Source organism: Nipponia nippon, unplaced genomic scaffold, assembly GCF_047370975.1.
Source record: "Nipponia nippon isolate SJK-2023a ecotype South Korea unplaced genomic scaffold, ASM4737097v1 scaffold_38, whole genome shotgun sequence".
NCBI classification, from domain to species: Eukaryota; Metazoa; Chordata; class Aves; order Pelecaniformes; family Threskiornithidae; genus Nipponia; species Nipponia nippon.
Window position 1 is genome coordinate 2,686,431 of NW_028262356.1, and position 24,937 is coordinate 2,711,367.

A 24,937-nucleotide genomic window follows, 5' to 3' on the forward strand; every position below is an offset into this window, starting at 1 on the left:
CTTCGGGCCGCTCCCTGGGGGGAGGAGAGGGGTGAGGGGGTGGGGGAGGGGCGGGGGGAGGGGGGCGCGGGGGGGAGGGGCACTCACTCCTCGTACTCCTCCTCGGCCTCCGACATGGCGGCGGGTGGGGGGGTCCTGGGGAGGGGGGTCAGGGGGTGGGGGCTGCACCCCTCCCCCCCCCGAGACCCCCATCCCATCCCCCACCGGCATCCTCCCGCCTCCCCCACGGACCCCACCGCCCCCCACCCCCATCCCCCCAGCCCCTCTGCTGCCCCATAGCCCCCCCGACCCCTATAGCCCCCCCAGCCCCTATAGCCCCCCATAGCCCCCCCGACCCCTATAGCCCCCCACAGCCCCTATAGCCCCCCGACCCCTCCGCTGCCCCATAGCACCCCTATGGCCCTACAGCCCCTATAGACCCATAGCCCCCCCAGCCCCTATAGCCCCCCATAGCCCCTATGCCCCCCCCCCGCCCCCTCCGCTGCCCCATAGCACCCCTATGGCCCTACAGCCCCTATAGACCCATAGCCCCCCCCCAGCCCCTATAGCCCCCCATAGCCCCTATGCCCCCCCCGACCCCTCCGCTGCCCCATAGCACCCCTATGGCCCCCCCATCCCCCACCGCTGGGGTCGCTCCCTCGGGCTCCGCTGGAGTCGACCCCCCCCCTCACCCCGGGGGTCCCTTTATCGGGGGCTGCCCCACCCCCGCGTGACGTCACCCCCCGGACAGGGACACCTCCCCCCCCCCAAAAATTCCCCCCCATTGTTCCCGAGATGCCACCGAAATGTCACCGACACCGGACACCGCAGCTGGCGGGGGCGGGGGGGGGGTGCCCACTTGGGGGGCGGGGAGGTCGGGGGACCCGGGCCCACTTGGGGGGCGGGGGGCACTGGGGGGCGGGGGGCTCACGTCCACTTGGGTGGGCGGGGGTGTCCTCGACTGGGGGGTCGCGGGGGGTGGGGGGGGGGGTTGGGGGCCCCCGGACCATTTTGGGGGAAGACAAAGGCCGGGTGGGGGAGGGGGCTCCTATTCCCGTCCCCTGACGTCACCCCCACCTGTCCGCGCTCCTGCCCTTTGTTGGGGACCCGGGGGGGGGGGGGCGGGGGGCTCTGTCCCTCCCCTCCCCCCCCCCGGCACGTGGGGCCCGCGCGGGGGGGGGACACGACACGACACCCCCATTGCTCGCCCGCAGCCGCCGTTTGGTTCCAATTTCCTTTATTTTAGTACAAAACCAACCCCCCTCCCCCAGCACCGCAGACCCCCACCCCTCCCCCCACCATGCCCCCCCCCCCCCAGCGCGGGGGGAGGGGGGGGCCCAGGCGTCCGGCGCCGCGGGGGGGGGGGGGCGGGGGGGAGGGGGAGGGGGGGGGCGGGGCCCCCCCCCCCCCCCCGCGCCCCCCTCAGGCCGAGGGGTGGGGGGCGGCCTGCAGCGCGATGGCGCCGTGGGTCAGCACCAGCCGCAGGCGGGGGGTCCCCGCGCCCCCCCGCCCCCCCCAGGCGCACGTGGGCGTAGAGCGAGAGCTTGGGGTCGGGCGGCGGGGGGAGGGGCGCGGCGGGGGGGCGGGGGCAGGCGGCCCAGGCGCACGCGGGGCTCCCCCGCAGCCGGCAGCGCCCCCGCAGCCCGCGCAGTCGTGGAGGGGGACGCGGGGCTGGGGGGGCGGGGGAGGGGCGGCGGCGGCGGCGCGGGGGGGGGGCGGGGGCGGCGGCAGCGGCGGCGGGGGGCGGGGGGCGCGGCCCCTCCCCCGCCCCAGGCGCCCCTCCGTCTCGCGCAGCGCGTACTTGGGGGGCGCCGGGGGGGGCGGCGCGGCCCTCCCCCGCTGGCGGGAGGCGCCTTCGGCCCGGCCGGGGGGGGGGGGGGGGGGAGGGGTCAGGGGGAGCCCCCATGCCCCAACGCCCCTCCCCCACCCCCACGTTTTACCCCCCCAGGGGCCGTGGCGGGGTCCCCCCCCATCCCCCACGTGCTCCTTCGGGGCCCCCACCCCCACCCCGGGGGCGCTTTGGGGACCCCCCCCCGCCCCTGGGAGGACATTTTGGGGTCCCCAGGGGGCGTCGGGGCCCCCAGGGAGGTTTCGGGGTCCCCCAGGGAGCTCTCACCCCCCCCTTCGGGAGGAGGCGTCGGGGCCCGGGGGCGTTTTGGGGGCTCCCAGGGTGGTTTTGGCCCCCCCGTTTGGGGTCCCCCCCCCCCGTTTCGGGGTCTCCCCCGTTTTGGGGTCCCCCCCCGTTTCAGGGCCCCCCCCCCCGTTTCAGGATCCCCCCCCCCCGTTTCGCCCCCCCCCCCGTTTCGCCCCCCCCCGTTTCAGGATCCCCCCCCCCCCCGTTTCGCCCCCCCCCCCGTTTCGCCCCCCCCCCCCGTTTCAGGATCCCCCCCCCCCGTTTCGCCCCCCCCCGTTTCGCCCCCCCCCCGTTTCAGGGCCCCCCCCCCCCCGTTTCAGGGCCCCCCCCCCCCGTTTCGCCCCCCCCCCCGTTTCGCCCCCCCCGTTTCGCCCACCTCTCGCAGGTGCGGCACTCGCAGCGCTCGTTGTTCTCCCCGAAGAAGCCGTCCCCGTAGAAGCAGGTGATCTCGTCCCGCGGCGCGATGTCGCGCAGCGCCTGCACCCGCGCCGCCTGCCCCTCCGCCGCCACCAGCTGCGCCGCCGACACTGGCACCCCGGCACCCCCGGGGCCCCCCCGCACCCCACAGCCCCCCCCCCGCGCCCCAAAACCCCCCTGGGGACCCCCCCCCAAAACCACCGCAACCCCCCGCCGCACCCCAAAACCCCCTTGGACCCCCCTCCTGCACCCCAAATGCCCCCGGGACCCCCCCCCGTGCCCCCCTCTCTGCACCCCAAACCCCCCCCCAGGCCCCCAAACACCCCCTGCACCCTGAAACGCCCCCTCTGCACCCCAAAACCCCACGGAACCCCCCATGTGCCCCAAACCCCCCCGGGACCCCCCCCCCCTTCCCCAAAACCCCCCTGGACCCCCGGGGATCCCCCCAAAACCACTGGGACCCCCCTGCACCCCACAAACCCCCAGGAGCCCCCCCCCCAAACCCCCTTGGACCCCCTCTGCACCCCAAACGCCCCCGGGACCCCCCCATGCCCCAACCCCCCCCCCTTGCACCCCACAAACCCCCAGGACCCCCCCCGTGCCCCAAAACCCCCAGGAAACCCCCAAAGCCACTGGGAACCCCCCACACCCCAACCTCCCCCCAAGGACCCCCCCCCGTGACCCCCCAGCCCCTCGGGGACCCCCCATGACACCCCCAGACCCACAGGGCCCCCCCCCCCCGGGACCCCCCCAGCCCCTCACCTTGCAGTTGGGGCGGCAGTCTGGGGGGGGGAAGGGCCTCATCAGCAGCCGCTCAGGGACCCCCGCCCTATTTTGGGGGTCCCCAGGGGGCTCGGGGGGGGGGGGTCCCCGGGGGGGTCCGGGGGATCGCGTGGGGGGCCCTGGGGGGGTTGGGGGGCTCCGGGGGTTTGGGGGGGCTGCAGGGACACCACAGGGCTGACAACGGGGGGGGGGGCGCTGAGCTGGAGCCGGGGGTCCCAGGGAACGGCCGGGGGGGGCTGCAGAGGGGTCGGGACCCCCGGGGGGGTTTGGGGACCCCCAGGAGGGGGTTGGGGACCCCCAGAGAGATTTTGGGGCCCCCCCCGGGGTTGACGAAGGCGGCGGGGCCGAGTCAGAGCCGGGGGTCCCAGGGAACGGCCGGGGTCTGGAGCGGGGCAGGGACCCCTGGGGGGGGTGGGGACCCCCGGGGGGGGTTTGGGGGACCCCCGGGGGGGTTTGGGGACCCCCGGGGGGGTCCGGGGCCGCACCGTGGTTGATGAAGGCGGCGGGGCCGAGCCAGAGCTGGGCGCAGCGGCGGCGCGTGGAGTACATGACGCTGAAGTCGTTCTCGCCCGCCCGCAGCAGGGCCTGGTCCGGCGGCCGCAGCTCGGCCACGCAGCCCACCAGCAGCTCCAGCGTCTCGTGCTTGCGCCTGCGGGAGAGGCGGGGGCGTCGGGGGGGTCCGGGGGGGTCGGGGGGCGCGGGGACCCCCCCCCCCGCCGGCCCCGCACCAGGCGCGGGTGGAGACGACGCGGGCGCCGTTGGTCTCGCGCGAGTAGCGGCTGCAGGGCTGGATGGAGAAGCCGCTCTCGGGCAGGAAGACGCGCAGGTACCGGAACACCTGGGGGGGGGACGGGGGGGTCAGGGGCGCCCCCAGCCCCCCACCGCGGGGGGCCCCCGGCGCCCGGCCCCCCGGAGCCCCCCAGCCCCCCCTTCCCGGGGGTCCCTGCTGTGCCCCCCCCCCCCCGGGAGCCCCCCCCTGTGCCCCACAGAGCCCCCCCCCCCGCCCCATAGGAGCCCCCCGTGCGCCACAGGGCCCATTGCACCCCCACAGGGACCCCCCCCACCCCATTGCACCCCCACAGGGAGCCCCCCTGTGACCCACACGGACCCCCCCGCCCCATAGAGACCCCCCCCACCCCATTGTGCCCCCCCCGCCCCACAGACCCCACTGTGCCCCCCACAGCGACCCCCTGCCCCATAGGAACCCCCCCACCCCATTGTGCCCCCCCCCCGCCCCACAGACCCCACTGTGCCCCTCACAGCGACCCCCCCACCCCATAGGCCCCTTTGTACCCCCACAGGAACCCCCCGTGCCCCCAGAGACCCCACAGCCCCCCACAGCCCCCCCGTGCCACCCCTAGGGACCCCCCCTAGGGACCCCCCCGTGCCCCCCCATCCCCCTCACGTGGCTCTTGAGCGCGGCGCGCTGGAGCGGGCGGCGCCGCTGGAAGAAGGCCGGGGCCCAGGCGCCGCTCAGCGCCCGCCAGGCCGCCTCCAGGTCCCGCCGCCGGCAGAAGCCCTCGACGGCGGCGCGCAGGAGGTGCTGCCGCCGCAGGGCGGGCAGGGGGCTGCGCCAACACCGCCCTTGCTGCGGGGGGGACGCGGCGCCCCCCGGGGCTGGGCGCTGGGGTGGGGAGACGACCCCCCCAGGGCGGGGACCCCGGGACGGGGGGCACCCCCGGGACACGGACCCCGGGACGGGGACACCCCCCCGGGAGAGGGACAGCGTGGGGACCCCCGGGACCCTCAGGGCTGGGGGCTCAGGACCAGGCCTCCCCCAAGGACAAGGACCCCGGGATGGGGAAACCAAAGCCCCCCGGGACAAGGGGGATCGGGACCCCCCCAGGACCGGGACCCCCCCCCCCGGGACCGGGACCCCCCTCAGGACCGGGACCCCCCCACCCCGGGACAGGGACCCCAGAGGTTCCCGGCCCCCCCCGCCGCCCGGTTCCCCCGGCCCCACCTGACGCCCATCTTGTGGGTGCGGAAGCCCAGCACCGAGTCCAGCACCAGGCTGGTGGCCAGGTCGTCGTTCTCGCACAGCTCCCGCGCCGTCACCCGCCGGGACCCCATCGTCCGCCGCCGGGCATCCTGCGGGAGGGGGCGGGGGGGGTTACCGGGGAGCGGCCCCGCCGCCCCGGGGGGCCCAGACAAAGAGCTCGGGGGGGGAACAACAACCGGGACCCGCGTCCCGCCCGGCCCCGGCGGGCCCAGCCGTTACCGGAGCGTCGGCGGCCCGGCCCGGCCCGGCCCGGCCCCCGCTGGAGCCGGTACCGGTACCGCGGCCGGGCCGCCGCCGCCGCCGCTGCCGGGCCGCTCCCGCCGTCCCCGCCGCCGCACGCGCACGCCTCTCCGCCATCCCCATTGGCCGCCCGCCCTCCGTCCCGCCGTGACCATTGGCCGCCGGCGCCGCCAATCGCTCTTCCGTCCCGCCCCCGGCCTGAGGCGCTCGCGGTTCCCATTGGCCGAGCCGCGCTGTCCCGCCTGGGCGGCACGTGCCGCGCCCCATTGGCCGGGGCGTTTCTGGCTGGTCATTGGCCGGGACTGACGCCGGTCACGCCTCTCCCGCCCCTCGCTCTCCATTGGCTAGCAACCGCCGCCCTCCCCGGCTCTCATTGCCCGAGCGCCCACCCCGAGCGCCCGCCCCTCGCTTGCATTGGCGAAGGGCGTTGTCGCTCAGCGGCGCCGGAGCACAATGCGGCGCGGGTAAACAATAAACCCCGGGCCCCGCCCCCCGCGTTCGGCCCCGCCCCTTCCGCCGCGCCGGCCCCGCTCCCGCGCAAGATGGCGGCGCCCAGGGCGAGCGGTCGGCTTTAAAAGGTGCGGGGGGGGCCCGGCGGGGCCGGGGGTAGCCGGGGGGGTCGCTGGGCGGTCGGGGGGGCCCCGGGGGAACGAAGGGGGCGCGGGGGGGAGCCCGGGGCGGCCCCAAGTGCGGCGCGGGCCGCTGACTGCGCCGCGGCAGGGCGATGGCGGCGGCGGCGGGAGGCGGGGGGGGCCGGCGGGAGCCCCCCCACACGCTGCAGGGGCTGCTGGAGATGGCGGTGGCGGCCGGGGAGCCCCAGGCCCCGCCCCGGGAGCCCATGGGCGAGGAGGTGAGCGCGGGGGGGGTCTCCGGGGGCACGGAGGGTCCGGGGTGGGGGGGCGGCTGTGAGGGGTATGGAGGCTGTTGCGGGGGGGCCGTGGGTCCTTGAGGGGATGCGGGGCCTCCTGGGGGGCTCGGTGGCTCCTGGGGGGCTCGGGGCTGGTCGATGGGCCCCGGAGGGGGTCCTGGGGGGTGCTCTGGGGGTCCTGGGGGGCTCGGGGCTGGTCGATGGGCCCGGGGGGCTCTGGGGATCCTGGGGGGCTTAGCCGGTCCTTGTGGTGGGTCAGCGGGTCCGGGGGGGCTTGGTGGGCCCGGGGGGGTTCTGGGGGGGTCAGCAGGGTCCCGGGGGGCTCTGGTGTCCGACGGGCGGTCCCGCAGCGGCAGCGGTGGCTGCGGGCGGCGGTGGCGGAGGCGCTGGGGGGGCCCGGGGGCGCGCAGGAGGAGCTGCGGCGCTGCCTGGGGGTGCTGGCGGGGCCCTGCCCCGGGGAGGAGGCGGCCGAGAGGGGCCCGGGGGAGACGGGACCCCACGAACGGGCCCTGGAGCTGCTGGCGGAGCTGTGCGAGAGCCTGGACAACGCCACCGGTGGGGGCGGGGGGGGCTGAGGGGCCCGTGAAGGTCCTGGGTGGGGCTGGGGGGGTTCCCTCGAGGGGGACTGGGGGGATCTGGGGGGGCTGAGGGAGAGTGGGGGGCCCATGAGGGTGGTTGGGGGCCTGGGGGGGGGCTCAGGGCACTGGGGAGGGGGGTTTGGGGGGGCTCACGGGATGCTGGGGGGCCCAGGGGGGCTGAGGGACCCACAAAGGTCCCTGGGTGGGGCTGGGGGTTCCCACGGGGGGGCTGGGGGGTGAGTGGGAGGCCCATCAGGGTGGTTGGGGGGCTCAGTGCATGGGGGGCATTTGGGGGGCTGGGATGGTGCTGGGGGGCGGGGGATCCCCGGGGGGGGGCAGGGTGCTGGGGTGGGGGTCCCAAAGGGTGGGGGGTGGGGCTGGGGGTGCTCAGAGGGGGCTGGGGGTTTCGGGGGGGGGGGGGGCTCTGCCCCCTCCCCCCCTCCCCAGATTTCTGCGCCCTGGGGGGGCTGGAGGCGGTGGTGGGGCTGCTGGGGCACCCCTGGGCCCCGCTGCGGGCGGGGGCCGCCCGGGTGGTGGGTGCCTGCGCCCAGAACCTGCCGGGGGCCCAGGGGCGGGCGCTGGCCCTGGGGGCCCTCCCCACCCTCCTGGGGGGGCTGCGGGGGGACCCCGACCCCCGCGTGCCACCCTGCGCCCTCTTCGCCATCTCCTGTGAGTTGGGGGGGGAGCTGGGGGGTCCCGGGGGGGGCTGAGGGGATGTGGGGCCGAGGTGGGGGGATTTGGGGAGGGGGAGGTTGGGGGGGCACAGGGGGCATGGGGGTGGGGGCACGTGGGGACAAAGGGGGGGCACGGGGGAAGGTTTGGGGGTGCGAGGGTGGGGGTGCAGGCTCTGACCACCCCCCCACCCCCCGTTTTTGTCGCCCCTCTCCCAGGCCTGGTGCGGGCGCAGCCCGAGGGCCTGGAGCAGTTCGAGCGCCTGGGGGGGCTGGAGGCGCTGGGGGGGGCCCTGCAGAGCCCCCGGCCCCCCCTGCGCGCCCGCGCCGCCTTCCTGCTGCACTGCCTGCTGCGCGAGCACCCCCGCCTGCGCGGTGAGAGTCCCCCCCCTGCCCCGGGACCCCCAAACCCCTCCTGGGACCCCCCTCATCTGTTCCTAGGACACACCCCCCACTCCCGGGATCCCTTGGGACCCCCAGCCCTGCCGTGGGACCCCTTCAGCCCTTCTAGGGACCCCCCTCCTCCCTTGGGCCCCCCTCCCCGGGACCCCCGCAGCCCCCCCATATTGTGCCCTCCCCTTCCCCCCCAGAGCCCCTGTGCCGGCTGGGGACGGTGGCCCAGCTGGTGGCTCTGCTGCGGACGGAGCACGACGGGGCCCACGAGCACGCGCTGGGGGCACTCTGCGGGTGAGACCCCCCGGGGGGGCACGGGGGACCCCAAAATCGCAGCCCGGGGGGGCTGGGGGGGGCACTCTGCGGGTGAGACCTGGGGGGGGCGCGGGGGACCCCAAAATTGCGGCTGGGGGGGGCACTCTGCGGGTGAGACCCCCGGGGGGGCGTGGGGGACCCCAAAATCGCAGCCCGGGGGGGCTGGGGGGGCACTCTGCGGGTGAGACCTGGGGGGGCACGGGGGACCCCAAAATTGCGGCTGGGGGGGGCACTCTGCGGGTGAGACCCCGGGGGGCGTGGGGGACCCCAAAATCGCAGCCCGGGGGGGCTGGGGGGGGCACTCTGCGGGTGAGACCTGGGGGGGCACGGGGGACCCCAAAATTGCGGCTGGGGGGGGCACTCTGCGGGTGAGACCCCGGGGGGGCGTGGGGGACCCCAAAATCGCAGCCCGGGGGGGCTGGGGGGGGCACTCTGCAGGTGAGACCCCCGGGGGGGCGCGGGGGACCCCAAAATCGCAGCCCGGGGGGGCTGGGAGGCACCCCAACACGGCATCCCCGCAGTGGGGGTCCCTGGGGGGGTCCCGGGGGTGATGGGGGCGTCGTGCCCCCCTCCTCAGCCCCCTTGCCCCCCCCCAGTTTGGCCTCGGATTCCCCCGAGGGGGTGCGGGAGTGCCGGGCCCCCGCCCTGGGGCTGGAGGAGCTGCTGCGGGAGCGGCGGGGGCTGCTGCGGGGCCGCGAGGAGTTCCAGGTACGGGGGGGGGTCCCGGGGGGGTCCCGGGGCTGGGGGGGGCCTCAGTGAGCCCCCCCCCCCCATCTGGGGCAGGGGGAGCCGGACCTCTGCGCGCGGCTGCTGCACCTCCCCTCCGAGACCCCCCCCGAGGAGAGCACCATGGACCGGTGACCCCCCCGGGACCCCCCCCCTTGGCCGCCCCGGCTCCGGGCGGGCAATAAAGGCTTCACTGCTGGATGCGTCCTGGGCTCCGTGGCAGAAAGGGGTGGGGGCTCCCCCGGTGATGTCATCGCCGACGTCACGTTCTGGGCAGGGCTGCTGCCACCCAACCCCCTCCCCCGGGGGGGACCCGGTCAGCGCCGTCGGGGGCGGGGCCTAGCGCGGGGGGCGTGGTCTGTGGTCTTGAGGGGCGTGGCTTCTTGGCTGATTGTTGCTAGGGGGCGGGGCCTCGCGGCCGGGCCGTTGCTGGGGGCGTGGTCTCCCGGCAGACCGTTGCTGCGGGCGGGGCCTCGCGGCCGGGCCGTTGCTGGGGGCGGGGCCTGGCGCCCCGCCGTTGCCGTGGAGACCGCGTCCCTCACGCCGGCGGGGGGGCGGGGCCGCGCCGCCGTTCTCGCTCCCCATTGGCTCCGTTACCGGCGGGAGGGGGCGTGGCCGGGCCGGCGGCGCTCCGCCATGGCGGCCGGCGGCGCGGAGGGCCTGGGCACCGTGTGCTGGTGGGGGCTGTCCCCGGCGCTCGACCTCCGCCAGCACCGTGAGCCCGGCACCCCCTCCCCGCTCCCCCTCCCGGTGCCCCGGGACTCCCCCCCGCCCCCGGTGACGCCGTCTCCCCCCCCCCCCCCCCCCCCCGCAGTACCCCCGGAGCCCGACCCCGAGGCGGAGGCGGCGGTGCTGCTGGTGGGCGCGGCGGAGGGGCGGCACCTCCTGCTGACGGCGGCCCGGGCCCGGCGGGGACCCCCCGCGCCATCACCGTACGGCACCGGCACCGGGGGGGGCGGGACCGGCAGCGGCGGGGGGGGGGCGGGGGGGGGGGCGGCAGGTTCTGGGGCAGATATCGGGGTCCCGGGGCTCCGGGGAGGGGTCCCGGGGGGGTTGGTGGTACCGGGGGGGGGGGTTCCGGGGGGTTACCGGCGGGTCCCGGTGTTACCGGGGCTCCCCCCCGCAGCTCTTCGTGGCGGAGCAGCGCCCCGAGGCCGTGGCCCGGCAGCTCCTCTTCCTCCTCCTGGCGACCGAAGCCCCGGGACGCGGCGGGCCGGCAGGTACGGCGGGACTCCCCCCTCCCCGGGCCCCCCCTCCCGGTGCCCCGGGACCCCCCGGGACCTCCCCGGTGCCCCGGTCCCCGCTGCCCGCAGCCCGCGCCGCCGCCCTCCTGGAGCTGCTGGGCTCCAGCCGCCTCCGCGCCGCCACCGCCGCGCTGCTGAGCGGGGCCGCCGCCCGCCTGCGCCGCTGGGTCGGCGGGGACCGGCACCGGGAGGGGCCCCGGGGGCCGGAGGGGCCCCCCGAGCTGGGGCTGATGAAGGTCAGAGCGGGGGGGTCTCGGTACCGGTCCCAGGGGCCGGGGGTGTCCGGTACCGGGGGTCCGGGGAGGGAACCGGGGCTGTTTGGTGCCGGGGCGGGGGGAGGGGGGGCCGGGACTGGCTGGGGGGATCCGGGGCTGCCCGGTGCTGGGGTCCCGGGGACAGCGGGGGGGAACCGGGCCGGGCCGGTGCTGGGGATGCCGGAGGTCCCGGTGCCGGTCCCAGGGTCGGGGGGGGTCCCGGGACTGGTCGGGGCGGGGGGAACCGGGGTGCGGGGGGTCCCGGGGCCGGGGCCGTACCGGGAGCCGCCGCCGGCAGTGCCGGGAGCGGGACGCGCTGGAGGCCGTGCTGCGGCGCTGGGAGCGGCCGGTACCGGAGTCCCGGGGCTGGGAGCAGCGGCTGCGGCGGCGACTCGGGACCAGATACGAGGCGAGGGCGGCGGTGGCGGACTGGGAGCTGCGGATGGGGCTGCACCCCCGGGGGGGACGGGGGGACCGGGGGGGTAACGGGGGGGTAACGGGGGCTGCACCTCCGGGGGATACGGGGGGACCGGGGGGTAACGGGGGGGTAACGGGGGCTGCACCTCCGGGGGATACGGGGGGACGGGGGGGGGTAACAGGGGCTGCACCGGGGGGTTCAGGGGAGTAACAGGAGAACCGAGGGGGACCGGGACCGGGGGGTAACGGGGGGGGGTAACGGGGGCTGCACCCCCGGGGGGACCGGGGGGTACGGGGGGGTATGGGGGGGTACGGGGGGACCGGGACCTGCACCCCCCGGGGATAACGGGGAAATATGGAGGGGTCTGGGGGGTCCCGGCCAGAGGGGCTCTGGGCTCCGGGGGGCACCACGGGGGGTCGGGGGCAGTGGGGGGCTCCGGGGGGGTCCGTGGGTCCATGCCCCCCCCCCCCCCGCCCCCAGGCCACCACCGTCGCCCCGGGCGAGTTTGGGCGCTGGCGCGAGAGCGGCGAGGCCTTCGTCCCGCGGGGGGGGGCCGCGGTCCCCAACCCCACCCTGCAGAGCGGCCGCCTGCCCCACGCCGTGAGTGGGGCCCGGGGGGGGGGGGCGGGGGGGTCCCGGGGGCACTGACCCCCCCCCCGCCCCCCAGGACGGGCAGCCGGGGCCGGACAGCGGCTACTGGGGGGACACGGTGACCGGGCCCTTCCTCGCCTTCGGCCTCGACACCGGCGGGCTGCGGAGCCCCGGGAAGGTGGGGGGGCTGGGGGGCGTCGGGGGGTGGGGGGGGTCCCGGGGGGCTCACGGTCGCCCCCTCCCCCCACCCCCAGACGGCCACCGAGATCTCCCTGGCCAACGTCACGGCGATGCTGCACGAGCTGCTGACCGGGACCCCCCCCGGGGACCCCCCCGGGGACCGGGACCCCCCCCGCGCCGACGAGGACCCCCCCGAGGACCGGGACCCCCCCCACACCGACGGGGACCCCCTCGGGGCCCCCACCTGCAACGCCGACACCCCCCTGGGTGAGCCCCCCTCCCCCCGGGTCGGACCCGACCCCCCCCCCCGCCCTCCATCGTGTCCCCCCCGACCCCCCCCCGTTCCCGCAGGGCCCCTGGTGCCGCTCCCGCTCCGCGTCCGGTTCCTGCCGCTGGGCAGCGCCCGCCGCCCCCCCGCCCGCGCCCGCCTGGAGGGGAGCTGCCGGCTGCTGCTGCTGGGCTGGAGGTGGGGGGGGTCCGGGGGGGTGGGGGGGGTCCCGGGGGGGGTCCCGCCGCCCGGGTCCCTCAGCCCCCCCCCCCCCCGCCCCCCAGGTCGCTGCAGGAGCTGAGCCCCGAGCTGGGGCTGCTGGCGGCCCCCGGGGCCACGCTGCTGGTGGAGCTGCCCACGTAGGTACCGGGACCCCCCCGCAGGGCCTGGGACCCCCCAGGCCCCCAACGACCCGACCCCCCCCCCGCAGGGCCTGGGACCCCCCAGGCCCCCAACGACCCCCCGCCCCCCAGGTTCGTGCCCACCCTGCGGCAGCCCCAGCTCGACGCGTTCCGGGCGCAGGCGGTGGCGCTGGCCCGGGCCAGCGGCTTCGAGCCCTGGGGCGGCCCCGGGGAGCCCCCGGCCTGCGCCCGCTTCCGACGGCCCCCCCACCCCTGACCCCTCCCCCCACCCCCCAACCCCCGGGACACCCAACCCCCCCATCCCCCCCCCGGCGGCTGCCGGGACCCCCAACCCTTCCTACCCCCCTCCCGGACCCCCAAACCCCCCCAGATCCCCGGACCCCCCCCGGCCTCGAGGCCCCGTCGCCCCGCCCATTCATAAGCCACCGCCCGCCCCCGTGCCGAGGCCCCGCCCCCGCCCATTCATAAAGCGCCGCCGGCGGCTCCCGGCTCCGGCTCCGGCAGGTAACGGGGGGGGGTCCCGGGCGCCTGGGCCCCCTGTTGTGGGGGGGGGGGGGGGGGGGGGGCCGGCGGGGCGGGGGGGTCGCCACCGGGCAGGGGCTGCCGGACGCCTGGGTCCTCTCGGGGCGGGGCGGGGGGGGGGGACCCCGGGGCGGGGGGGTCCCTGGGGCAGGGGGGTCCGTGGGGTGACAAGGGGGGATCTGTGGGGCGGGGGGGTCCCCGGAGGGGAGGGGGGTCCTGTTCGCCCTGGGGGGGGGTGGGGTGGCGGTGTTTGGGGGGGTCCCCGCACCCTGGGGAGGGGGGGGGCGGCAGAGGGGGCGCCTGGGCCGGGTCCTGGGTGCCCTTGGGGGGGCGGGGCTGCCCGGACCCGGGGGGAGGGGGGCGATAAGGGCTATATTTATCCCCCCTTATCGGCCCCGGAGCCGCCGGCCCCAAATAGGGGCAGCGCCGGGCCTGGAGGGGGTGGGGGGTGGGGGGGGTGTGCGTCCCCCCCGGCCCCGCCCCCCCCCCGCACCGCTCCGGTCTTCTTCCAGCACCGGGACCAGCAGCATGGCCGAGGAGTGAGTGGGGGTGGGGGGCGGGGGGTCCGGACGCTTGGGTCCGTGAGGGGGAGGGGGGTCCCGTGCTCAGCGGGGTCGGGGGTCTCTGACCGCCCCCTCCCCCCCAGGGAGGACGTGCCGGTAGGTCGCTCGCCGCCCCTCCCCCCGCCCCCCGCCCCTCCCCTCCCCCCGCTGACCCCCCGCACAGCGCCCCCCGCAGGAGGAGGAGGAGCCGGGGCCCCCCCCGCCCCCCGCAGCCGCAGCCGCCCCCCCTGCGCCGCAAATCCTCGGCCAATTACCGGGCCTACGCCGTGGAGCCGCACGCCAAGGTGGGCACGGGGCGGGGGCGGGGGGTTGGGGGGCACAGAGCCCTTCCCCCCCCCCCCCCGACCCCCATCTCCACCCCCCACAGAGGAAACCCAAGATCTCAGCGTCCCGAAAGCTGCAGCTGAAGGTGACTGGGGGGGGTGGGGGCTCCCCCGTCCTGGGGGTCTCGGGGTCCCCCCTGACCCCCCGCCCCCCCAGACGCTGCTGCTGCAGAGGGCGAAGCGGGATCTGGAGCGGGAGGAGCAGGAGCGGGCGGCGGAGAAGCTGCGGCACCTGGGGGAGCTGTGCCCCCCCCTGGCGCTCGAGGGGCTCGGCCTCCCCCAGCTCCAGGTGGGGGACACGGGGACAGACGGACATGGGGACACGGGGACAGACGGACATGGGGGACATGGGGGAACACACAGGGACATGAGGGACATGGGGACAGACGGACATGGGGGACATGGGGAACATGGGGCAGGGACGGACACACGGACATAGGGGAACACACAGGGACATGGGGACACGGGGCAGGGACAGACAAAAGGAAATGGGGAGGACATGGGGACACATGGACATAGGGACATAGGGGAGACATGGGGGACACACGGACATGGGGAGACACACAGGGTCATGGGGGGACATGGGACACACACAGACACAGGGGGGACACGGGAACATGGGGCAGGGACGGACACACGGACATGGGGGGGGCACCGAGGGGATCGGGAGGCACAGAGCGGCCAGGGGTCGTGGGGGTGGGGGGAGGGGGGGTCTCGGTAGCGGGTGGCCCCCTCCCCCAGGAGCTGTGCCGGGAGCTGCATGCCCGCGTGGGGCGCGTGGACGAGGAGCGCTATGACATGGGCACCCGCGTCAGCAAGAACGTGGCCGAGGTGGGGGCCCGTGGCCGTCAGCGTCCCCAACGTCCCCAACGTCCCCACCGTCGGCCCCGCGTCCCCAGAGTGGAGCTGCGGCCGCACGTGGCTCCGTGTCCCCGTGATGTCCCCAAACGCCGGCTCCGTGTCCCCGTGATGTCCCCACGTGGCGGGTGGCTCCGTGTCCCCGTGATGTCCCCAAACGGCGGCTCCGTGTCCCCGTGATGTCCCCACGTGGCGGGTGGCTCCGTGTCCCCGTGATGTCCCCAAACGGCGGCTCCGTGTCCCCGTGATGTCCCCACGTGGCGGGTGGCTCCGTGTCCCCGTGATGTCCCCAGAGGGCGGCTCCATGTCCCCATGTCCCAAGACGGCAGACCCATGGTGGCACGCGGCTCCTGATGTCCGCGGATGGCGGCTCCATGGCGGGTGGCTCCGCGTCCCCAGGACGTCCCTGTCCCCACAACGGCCGCCCCTCCCCCGCTCTCCCCAGATGGAGGAGCTGCGCCGGCGCGTGGCCGGGGGCCGGTTCGTGCGGCCGGCGCTGCGGCGGGTGCGGCTGTCGGCTGACGCCATGATGGCGGCACTGCTGGGGTCCAAGCACCGCGTGGGCACCGACCTGCGGGCGGGGCTGCGGCAAGTGCGCAAGGACGACGCCGAGAAGGTGGGGACACGTGGGTGACGCGGGATATGGTGGGACGGGGACACGGGGGCGTGGCTAACCGCGATGGGGCGTGACCTACGTTGGGTGGGCATGGCCTCAGTAAGGGGGCGTGTCCAGAGGGGGGTGGGCGTGTCCTAAGTGGGGCTGTTTATGTCCTTGCATAAGGGGCGTGGACTTGCTTAAAGGGTGTGTCCCGAGTGGGTAGGCGTGGCTGCTGTATGGGGGCGTGTCCTGAGCAGGGTGGGCGTGACCTAATTTAGGGGGCGTGGTGTCACCTAAGGGGGCGTGTCCCAAGGGCGTGGGCATGGCCTAAGTGGGTCTGGCAAGACCTCGCTTAAGGGGCGTGTCCCGAGTGGGTAGGCGTGGCCAGTATATGGAGGCACGTGTGACCTAAGTTGGCTGGGCGTGGCTGGACTTGAGGGGCGTGGCCTAAGATGGACAAGCATTGTCTCACTTAAAGGGCGTGTCCAGAGCGGGTAGGTGTGGCCGCTAGATGGCGGCATGTCCCTACCGGGGAGGGCGTGACCTAAGTTGGGTGGGTGTGGTCTCGCTTAAGGGGCGTGTCCCGAGTGCTTAGGTGTGGTCTGTGTTGGGGCGTATCCCGAACAGGGTGGGCATGGCCTTGCATAAGGGGCGTGTCCCGACCAGGTAGGTGTGGCTGCTGTATGGGGGCATGTCCCATGGGTGCGGGCGTGGCCTAAGGGGGTCTGGCACGACCTCGCTTAAGGGGCGTGTCCCAATCGGGGTGGGCGTGGTCTCGCGGAGAGGGGGCGTGTCCATAGTGTGGTGGGCGTGGCCACGGTAAGGGGGTGTGTCCCGAGGGCATACGGGTGGCCTAAGTGGGTCTGGCATGATGTTGCTTAAGGGGGCATGTCCCAGTCGGGGTGGGCGTGGCCTAAGCGGCATGTCCCGAGTGCTTGGGCGTGGCCACTGTTGGGGGCGTGTCCCCATTGGGAAGGTCATGGCCTCGCTTAAGGGGCGTGTCCCGATGAGGTAGGCGTGGCTGCTATATGGAGGCATGTGTGACCTAAGTTGGGTGGGCGTGGTCTCGGTAAGGGGGCGTGTCCAGAGGGCATAGGCATGGCCTGTGGGGGTGTGTCCCAAGTGGGGCAGGCACGACCTCGCTTAAAGGGCGTGTCCCGAACGAGGTGGGCGTTACCGCTGAAGGGGGTCGTGTGGGGCAGGTGTGACCTAAGCTGGGTGGGCGTGGCCGGAGTTGAGGGGCGTGGCCTAAGATGGACAAGCATTGCCTTGCTTAAAGGGCGTGTCCCAGGTGGGGTGGGCGTGGCCTCGCATAAGGGGCATGTCCAGAGCGGGTAGTCGTGGCCACTATATGGCTGCATGTCCTGACCAGGGTGGGCGTGAGCTAAGTTGAATGGGCGTGGTCTCACCTAAGGGGCGTGTCCTGAGGGCATATGCGTGGCCTCTTTGGGGCGTGTCCCAAGGGGGTGGGTGTGGCCTAATTTGGGTGGGCGTGTCCTAGCTTGAGCAGGCGTGTCCCAAGTGGGATGGGCGTAGCCTAAATAGGGTGGGTGTGGCCCGAGTGCTTGGGCATGGCATCGCTTAAGGGGAGTGTCCCGAGGAGGTAGGCGTGGCCACTATACAGAGGCACGTGTGACCTAAGTTGGGTGGGCGTGTCCCGAGGGCATAGGCGTGGCCTGTGGGGGGTGCATGTCCTAAGTGGGGCAGGCATAACCTCACTTAAAGGGCGTGTCCCGAGTGGGATGGGTGTGGCAAAAGTTGGACGGGCGTGGTCTCGCGTGATGGATGCGTCCTGAGTGGGTAGGCGTGGCCTAATGTGGCTGGGCGTGGCCTCTGTAAGGGGGCGTGTCCCCAGAGCATGACCTTGCTTAAAGGGCGTGTTCTGAGTGGGATGGGTGTGGCCTGACTTGAGGGGCGTGGCCTGAGATGGACAGGTGTGGTCTCACTTAAATGCCGTGTCCCGAGCGGGGTGGGCGTGGCCACTATATGGAGGCAGGTGTGACCTGGGTGGGCGTGGCCTCGGTAAGGGGGGCGTGTCCCAAGGGCATAGGTGTGGCCTGTAGGGGGCATGTCCTAAGTGGGGCAGGCATGACCTCACTTAAAGGGCGTGTCCCGAGTCGGATGGGTGTGGTCTCCTGTGAGGGCTGTGTCCCGAGTGGGTAGGCGTGGCCAGGGTGGAAGGTGCCTTTCCCGGGTGGGCATGGCAGTGCTTGAGGGAGGTGACTCGAGGGGCTGGGCGTGGCCGCTATATGGAGGCGTGTCCCAAGCACAGTGGGCGTGACCTAATGTGGGTGGGTGGGCACGGCCTGTGGGGCTGGCATGACCTTGCTTAAGGGGCGTGTCCCGAGTGGGGTGGGCGTGGTCTCGTTTGAGGGGCCCATCCTGAGTGGGTAGGTGTGGCCTGAGCATGGTGGGTGTGGCCTAAGTTGGGTGGGCATGACCTCGGTAAGGGGGCGTGTCCCGAGCAGCATGGCCGAGGCCTAAGTTGGGTGGGCGTGGTATCGCTTGAGGGGCGTGTCCCGAGTGCGTAGGCATGGCTGGGTTGGAATGGGCACGGCCTGGACGGGGGGGGCGTGTCCCGCTGGAGTGGGCGTGGCCCCTGTCAGGGGCGTGTCCTGGGGTGGATGGGCGTGTCCTCGTATGGGGCGTGGCCCGGGCGGGGTAGGCGTGGCCCGGGGCGCGCCATGACGCGGTGGGCGGGGCAGGAGAGCCGGGAGGTCGGGGACTGGCGGAAGAACGTGGACGCGCTGAGCGGGATGGAGGGGCGCAAGAAGAAGTTTGAGGCGCCGGGAGCGGCCACGGCCTGAGGTGAGACACGGGGGGACCCCCGCCCCGGGGGCCCCATGGGACCCTCCCAACCCCTCCCCCCGCCCCGGGGGGCCCCATGGGAGCCCCCCTACCCCTCCCCCCGCCCCGGGGGGGCCCCATGGGAGCCCCCAACCCCCCCTGACCCTTCCCCATCTCCTGCAGGTGGAGCCGCCCCGGACCCCGGCACCATCATCACCACCATTATCACCACCATCATCACCATTGTCATGGCACCAGCCCCCCCTTCCATCCCCCCCCCCCCCCCCCCAATAAACCTCCAGCATCAATCAGTGCCTCGTTGCTGAGCCTTCGCCCCCCCCCCCCCCCCCCAAGAGGCGGAGCCCCCGTTTCGTTCCATCTCGTTTATTAACGACCCCCCCCTTGACCTCTGTTGACCTCTGACCTTTCACTTTGGGGGGGGTCCCGGGTGGGGGAGGTACCCATAAGGCTTTGCAAGCACCAGCGTGCCTCCCAGCATCCTTTGCACACCCCCCCCCCCAGGGTATCAAATGGGATTTTCCCACAATGCCCTGGGGCGGGGGGGGATGACCCAGTGGCCCTTGGGGCGGGGCTGGGGGTACCCAGAAGGCACTGCGGGGGGGGCGTACCCAGAAGCCTTTGCAGCTGGAGCCCCCCCAGTATGGGGGGGGAAGGGGCAGCTCAGAGTATTGCACGGGGGGGCTGGGGGGCCTGAGCTGGGGGGAGGGGCAGGTACCCCCTGGGGGGCTGGAGTGTTGGGGGTCTGCCCCCCGGGGGTATTTGGTGTTGGGGGGCTGGAGTGTTGGGGGGTCCGCCCCCTCTGGGGGTATTTGGGGGGGCAGATCCCCGGGGGGGGGCTGCAGGAGGAGGTATCTGCCCCCCCCCAGTATTTGGTGTTTTGGGGGGGATTTGTCCCCCCCCGGGGTGTTTTGGGGGGGGGGCAGAGCCCCCCGAGTGTCCAGCGCTGCGGTGGGGCTTGGCCCCGCTCCGGGGTCACAGGGGCTGGGCCCACTCGCTGGGGACGCGGCCGTACTGCGGGGGGGCGGGGGTCAGGGGGGTTTGACCCCCAGACAACCCCCCCCCCCCCCGACCCCCAGCCCCCCCGGACACCCCCCAGCCCCGCGTCCCACCTGGATGTCGTTCAGGACCCGCAGGAATCGTTGCGCCAGCTCGGGGCCGTGCTCCATCGTGGGGACAGGGTGCCACTGGGGGGCGGGGGGGTCATGGGGGGGAACGCCCCCCCCCCCCCCCAGGTGCCCTGTAGCCCCCTCCCCGCCTTGTTCCCCCTAGGAGATGCCCCCCCAGGACAGACCACACGGGGCGGGGGTCCCCAGCCCCCCCGTACCCCCCCAGCCCCCCGTACCTTGTCCCCGTAGAGGATGCCCCCCACGGGACACACCACACGGGGCGGGCCTCCCCAGCCCCCCCCCGTACCCCCCCAGCCCCCCGTCCCTTGTCCCCGTAGAGGATGCCCCCCACGGGACAGACCACGCAGGCCGTCCCCGACCCGAACATCTCCCGCAGGCGGCCCCGGGCCAGCGCCCCCAGCACGGCCTCCATGGGGAGGGGTCCCTCGCGCACCCCAAACTCCCCCTGCGCGGGTGGGAGGTGGGTATCAGCGGGCGGGGGGGGCTGGGCACCGTGGGCCCTCCCCCCACCCCCAGCTCCCCCCATGTCCCCCCCCCCGTGTCCCCGTATGTGCCCCATCTCCCTGTCCCCAATCCCCCAGCAGCCCCCCGTGTCACCTCCCCATTCCCCCGTGTCCCCCCTCATCCCCCACTATGTCCCCCCCACGTCCCCCTCCCGTGTCCCCTCATGTCCCCCCCCATGTCCCGCCCCAGACCCTCCCCTCCCCCTCATTCCTCATGTCCCACCCCCGTATCCCCCATGTCCCCCCTCCCTCCTGTCCCTGTGTCCCCCCTCTCATACCCCCGTGTCCTCCCATACCCCCCCATATCCCCCTGTCCCCCCCGTACCCCCCCTCATCCCTCCCCCGTCCCCCCGTACCCACTCCCGCGCCAGCTCCAGCAGGCTCTGCCGCGTCACCCCGGGCAGGATCAGCCCGTCCAGGGGGGGGGTCACCAGCTCCAGCTCTGGGGAGGTGACAGAGGGGTGGGTGGCCCCGTCCCCTCCGTCCCCCCGTGCCCCCCCCGTGCCCCCCCGTACCCCCGTCCTCGCGGTGCCAGAAGACGAAGAGGTTCATGGTGCCGACCTCGGTCAGCAGCCGCTCGGGGCCGTGCAGCCACAGCACCTGCTGGCACCCCCGCGCCTGGGCCGCCCGCTGCAGCGCGATGGTGGGGCCGTAGTTCCTGGGGGGGGGAGGCACGGGCAGCTGGGACCCCGCACCCCCCCGCCGCGGTTCCCCCCGCCCCTGGGGACCCCCAAACACCCGGGGCCCCCCACGAACCCAGGTCCCCCCGAAATGCCTAGGGGCCCCCCCAGGCACTGAGATCCCCCCAGCACCCATGTCCCCCCAAACACACGGGGCCCCCCAGGAACCCAGGTCCCCCCCGAAATGCCTAGGGCCCCCCAAACACCCGGGTCCCCCCAAGAACCCATGTCCCCCCTCTCAAATACCTAGGGCCCCCCCCCGGCACCGAGATCCCCCTAGCACCCATGCCCCCCCAAACGCCTGGGTGTCCCCCCAAACACCCAGGGCCCCCCAGGCACCCAGGTCCCCCCCCTCAAATGCCTAAGGCTCCCCAAAGCACCTGCGTCCCCCCCAAGCACCTGTCCCCCCCCCCCAAATGCCTAGTGCCCCCAAGAACCCATGTCCCCCCTCTCAAATACCTAGGGCCCCCCAGGTGCCCAGGTCCCCCCCCCAAATGCCTAGGGCCCCCCAAGCACCTGCATCCCCCCAGGCACCCATGCTGTCCCCTCCCCAAATGCCTGGGTCCCCCCAGGTCCCTGCCAATGCCGGGGTCCCCTCCCCTGTCACCTGCCCCCCCGCCCCTCGGGTCCCCCCCAAACCCCTGGCCGCCCCCCGCCCCCCCGCCCCCCCCCCCCACCGCCGGGCCCCACCCCCCCCCCCAGCTTGCAGTGGCCGGCGCCCCCGGGCCAGGCGCGGACCTGGGAGGGGTCGGCCAGGAGCCCCACGGGGCTGAAGTGGCCCCCGGGGAAGTAGGGCCCCACCGGGCAGAGGATGACGAAGAGCAGCGCCCGCCCGGGGGGGGCCACCCCCAGCGAGGGCTGACGTGGGGGTCAGCACCCCATAGCCCCCCCGGGAACCCCAGCACCCCCCGGGGCTCCCCAAAGACCCCGGAGCCCCCCCAGGAGCCCCCCAACCCCATGGGACCCCCCCAGAGATCCCCAGGACCTCACAACGCCCTCCAGGACCCTGGGATCCCAGAGAGACCCTTGTAACCCCCCTCATAACCCCTCCAGGGACCCCCAGGACCCTGTGATCCCACAGAGACCACCACCCCCCCCCCCCAGGAACCCCCAGAGCCCCCCAGAACCCCCCAGGCCACCCTATAACCCCCCGGAGGCACCCCCAGGACCCTGGGATCCCTCCGAGACCCCTGTAACCCCCCCAGGGCCGCCCCAAGGACACCCCTAGGACCCCATCCACCCCCACAGTCCCCCCCAGGGCCCCCAGAACCCCCCAAGACCCTCCCAGGACCCCCATAAGTCCCCCAGGGACCCCCCGGACCCCCACCTCGGTGCCGATGAAGGTGGGGCGGATGTAGAGGCTGGCGCAGTCGGAGCGGGGCACCCACTCCTGCTCCAGCCGCACCAGCGCCCGGATGCACTCCAGCAGCTCCCCCCCATCGAAGGCCTGCGGACGCAGCGGGGTCACCCCCACCCCGGGGACATGGGGGGTCACCCCCACCCCCCAGGGGACCCGGGCGTCCGGGCCCCCCGCCCCCACTCACGGGCAGGCAGACCCTCGCGGCCGAGCGCTCCATTCGCTCCATGTTCAGTTCGGGGCGGAAAAGCCGGATTTTGTCATCGGCGCCTCGAAAGGCCTTCATGCCCTCGAAGAGCTGCGGGGGAGGGAGGGGGGTCAGAGGTCATTGGGGTCAGAGGGGTCAGAAATCAGGGAGGGGTCACAGGGGGCAGAGGTCACAGGGAGGTCAGAGGTCAGTGAGGTGACACGGGGGTGAGAGGTCTGACGTGGGGTGTCAGAGGTCACGTGGGTGTCAGAGGTCGCAGATGAGATGGGGTCACAGGCAGGTCAGAGATCCCACGGGGTCAGAGGTCAGGGAGGGGACCTGGGAGGGTCAGAGGTCACGGGGGTCGGGGGGCACACTGACCTCGACAGCATAGTGCAGGGCGGAGGAGGCGGGGTGCAGGCGCAGGTCCTGGAAGGGGCGGATGCGGGGGGGCCCCCAGCCGGCGGCCTGGCTCCACTCGACGGTCAGCATGTGGTCGGTGAAGACGCGGCCGAAGGGCAGCTCCTGGGGCTCCGGCCGCGCCTTGGGGCTGCGGCTCCGCTCCACCTCCAGCTCCGAGGCCTGCGGAGCCCGGCGGGGGGGCTCAGGGGGGCTCGGGGGGACCCGGGGGGGTCCGGGGCGCCCCCACCCCCGCAGGCCCCGGCGCCCGTCTCACCCTGAAGACGTGGTTGTAGCCTCGCCGGGGTCCCAGCAGCGTCACCAAGAGCTGGGGGGCGAGGGGGGCTCAGGCGGGACCCAGGCATCTGGGCCCTCCCTGCCCCCCCAGTTCATGCCAGTCTGGGACCAGTAACGGGGGAGGGTGTGGTGGGAGCGGGCGGGGAGGGGCTGGGGTGGTTCCCGCCCACCTGCCCTGGACTTCGTCCCCCACCGCCGCCATTGGTGCCAGAGCAGGGCAGCCGCCTGGACGCCTGGGTCCCCTGCGGGGCCTGCAGAGAGAAGGGGGCCTAGGGGCACTGGGAGGACTGGGAAGGTCATTGGGAGGACCTGGGGGGCACTGGGAGCACCAGGAGGGGCTCCAGTAGGGCCTGGGAGGAACTGGAAGGACCGGCGAGGAGGCACTGGGAGGACTGGGATAGGCTCCAGTAGGGCCTGGGGTCACTGGGACTATCGGAGGGGACACTGGGAGGACTGGGAGGGCACTGGGAGGACTGGGGGGTGCTCCAGTAGGGCCTAGGGGGCACTGGGAGTACCAGGAGGGGCTCCGGTAGGGCCTGGGGGGGCTCCAGTAGGGCCTGGGGAGGACTGGAAGGAGCAGGGTAGGCTCCAGTAGAGCCTGGAGGGCACTGGGAGGACCTGGGGGGACAGTGGGAGGACTGGGAGGGACTCTGGTAGGGCCTCAGGGGCACTGGGAAGACCTGGGGAGGCAGTAGGAGGACTGGGATAAGCTCCAGTAGTGCCTGGGGGGCAGTGGGAAGACTGGGAGGGGCTCCAATAGGGCCTAGGAGGCACTGGGAGGATGGGGGGGGAGGGGGCTTCAGTAGGGTCTCAGGGGCACAGGGAGAACCTGGGGGGCAACGGCAGGACTGGAATAAGGACCAGTAAGGCCTGGGGGGCAGTAGGAGGACTGGGAGAGCTCCAGTAGGTCTGGGGGGAGTGGGAGGACCTGGGGGGCAGTGGGAGGACTGGGAGGGGCTCCAGTAGGGCTGGGGGGAGTGGGAGGACTGGGAGGGGCTCCAGTAGGGCCTGGGGGGAGTGGGAGGACTGGGAGGGGCTCCAGTAGGGCCTGGGGGGGAGTGGGAGGACTGGGAGGGGCTCCAGTAGGGCCTGGGGGGAGTGGGAGGACTGGGAGGGGCTCCAGTAGGGCCTGGGGGGAGTGGGAGGACTGGGAGGGGCTCCAGTAGGGCCTGGGGGGGAGTGGGAGGACTGGGAGGGGCTCCAATAGGGCCTAGGAGGCACTGGGAGGATGGGGGGGGGAGGGGGGGCTTCAGTAGGGTCTCAGGGGCACAGGGAGGACCTGGGGGGCAATGGCAGGACTGGAATAAGGACCAGTAAGGCCTGGGGGGCAGTAGGAGGACTGGGAGAGCTCCAGTAGGTCTGGGGGGAGTGGGAGGACCTGGGGGGGCAGTGGGAGGACTGGGAGGGGCTCCAGTAGGGCCTGGGGGGGAGTGGGAGGACTGGGAGGGGCTCCAGTAGGGCCTGGGGGGGAGTGGGAGGACTGGGAGGGGCTCTGGTAGGGCCTGGGGGGCACTGGGAGGACCTGGGGGGCACTGGGACGGGCTCCAGTAGGGTCTCAGGGGCACAGGAAGGACCTGGGGGGGCAATAGGAGGACTGGGATAAGCACCAGTAAGGCCTAGGGGGCAGTGGGAGGACCAGGACGGGCTCCAGTAGGGTCTGGGGGGGGGAGTCGAAGGACTGGGAGGGCTCCAGCAGGACCTCAGGGACACTGGGAGGACCAGGAGGGCACTGGGAGGACGGGGGGGGGGGCTCGAGTAGTGCCTGGGGAGAACTGGGAGGACGAGGGTGGGCTCCGGTGGAGCCTGGGGGGCACTGGGAGGACCGGGAGGGCACTAGGAGGACGGGAGGGGGAGGGGCTCCAGTAGGGCCTCGGGGGCACTGGGAGGACCGGGATAAGCTCCGGTGGAACCTGGGGGGGCACTGGGAGGACCGGGGAGGCACTGGGAGGACGGGGGGGGGCTCCAGTAGGGCCTGGGGAGGACCGGGGGGAGCACTGGGACGGGGACCAGTAGGGCCCGGGAGGACGCGGGGAGCCCTGGGGGTCGTTGCCCCGGAAGCAGTTCCCGCCGCCCCGGAAGCGCCCCGCACTCACCGCTCCGCCGCTCCGGCACCGGGACCTCAGCGCCGCCGCCATAGCTCCGCCGCCCCGCCCCGCCGCAGCGCCCGGCCAATAGGAGCGCGCCGTCCCGCCCCGCCCCCGCCGCTGGCCAATGGCAGCCGCCCTGTGGCCCGCCGCTCGGCACGCCCCCCGCGGCGCCTCCGCGGCCAATCACGAGCGCCGCCGCCGGCCC

The 24,937-nt window shown here is 74.9% G+C and overlaps 5 protein-coding genes across 6 annotated transcripts; 3 read left to right on the forward strand and 2 right to left on the reverse strand.

The window, feature by feature from the left end:
* Nucleotides 1-83: 83 nt before the first annotated feature.
* KMT5C (lysine methyltransferase 5C) lies at nt 84-5,630 on the reverse strand. The gene is made up of 8 exons (XM_087772964.1): nt 5,535-5,630; nt 5,277-5,404; nt 4,719-4,881; nt 4,042-4,151; nt 3,799-3,962; nt 3,293-3,312; nt 2,490-2,626; nt 84-135 (listed from the first exon to the last, which is right to left on the reverse strand). The coding sequence occupies exons 2-8, from the start codon at nt 5,384-5,386 to the stop codon at nt 84-86; spliced, it is 756 nt and encodes a 251-aa protein (XP_087629090.1). The 5' UTR covers nt 5,387-5,404; nt 5,535-5,630.
* Nucleotides 5,631-5,957: 327 nt separating this feature from the next.
* On the forward strand, nt 5,958-9,241 carry HSPBP1 (HSPA (Hsp70) binding protein 1). The gene is made up of 8 exons (XM_087772965.1): nt 5,958-6,133; nt 6,276-6,405; nt 6,774-6,978; nt 7,449-7,670; nt 7,892-8,047; nt 8,263-8,359; nt 8,977-9,088; nt 9,164-9,241. The coding sequence occupies exons 2-8, from the start codon at nt 6,280-6,282 to the stop codon at nt 9,239-9,241; spliced, it is 996 nt and encodes a 331-aa protein (XP_087629091.1). The 5' UTR covers nt 5,958-6,133; nt 6,276-6,279.
* A 373-nt stretch (nt 9,242-9,614) lies between these two features.
* Nucleotides 9,615-12,679, forward strand: DNAAF3 (dynein axonemal assembly factor 3). Its single transcript, XM_087772967.1, is given in 12 exon segments — nt 9,615-9,821; nt 9,921-10,019; nt 10,022-10,038; nt 10,233-10,326; nt 10,420-10,586; nt 10,903-11,066; nt 11,502-11,622; nt 11,690-11,791; nt 11,868-12,060; nt 12,145-12,259; nt 12,346-12,420; nt 12,535-12,679. Coding segments are annotated over 12 exon segments (1,371 nt in total). The 5' UTR covers nt 9,615-9,742.
* A 794-nt stretch (nt 12,680-13,473) lies between these two features.
* On the forward strand, nt 13,474-18,363 carry TNNI3 (troponin I3, cardiac type). Its single transcript, XM_087772968.1, has 8 exons — nt 13,474-13,484; nt 13,672-13,792; nt 13,876-13,917; nt 13,989-14,120; nt 14,573-14,662; nt 15,135-15,305; nt 17,993-18,095; nt 18,258-18,363. The coding sequence occupies exons 1-7, from the start codon at nt 13,474-13,476 to the stop codon at nt 18,092-18,094; spliced, it is 669 nt and encodes a 222-aa protein (XP_087629094.1). The 3' UTR covers nt 18,095; nt 18,258-18,363.
* Nucleotides 18,364-18,936: 573 nt separating this feature from the next.
* Nucleotides 18,937-24,841, reverse strand: LOC148053756 (branched-chain-amino-acid aminotransferase, cytosolic-like). 2 transcript variants are annotated; one of them, XM_087772866.1, is made up of 11 exons: nt 24,739-24,841; nt 22,626-22,676; nt 22,331-22,531; nt 21,950-22,060; nt 21,733-21,852; nt 21,099-21,263; nt 20,241-20,382; nt 20,082-20,167; nt 19,527-19,667; nt 19,205-19,279; nt 18,937-19,106 (listed from the first exon to the last, which is right to left on the reverse strand). In XM_087772866.1, exons 1-11 carry the CDS (start codon nt 24,778-24,780, stop codon nt 19,068-19,070), a joined length of 1,173 nt encoding a protein of 390 aa, XP_087628992.1. In that variant the 5' UTR covers nt 24,781-24,841; the 3' UTR covers nt 18,937-19,067. The 2 variants fall into 2 exon arrangements, with proteins under 2 accessions (XP_087628992.1, XP_087628993.1); XM_087772867.1 differs by lacking the exon at nt 21,099-21,263 and having other exon boundaries at nt 20,086-20,167; nt 20,241-20,383.
* Between the last annotated feature and the right edge of the window lie 96 nt (nt 24,842-24,937).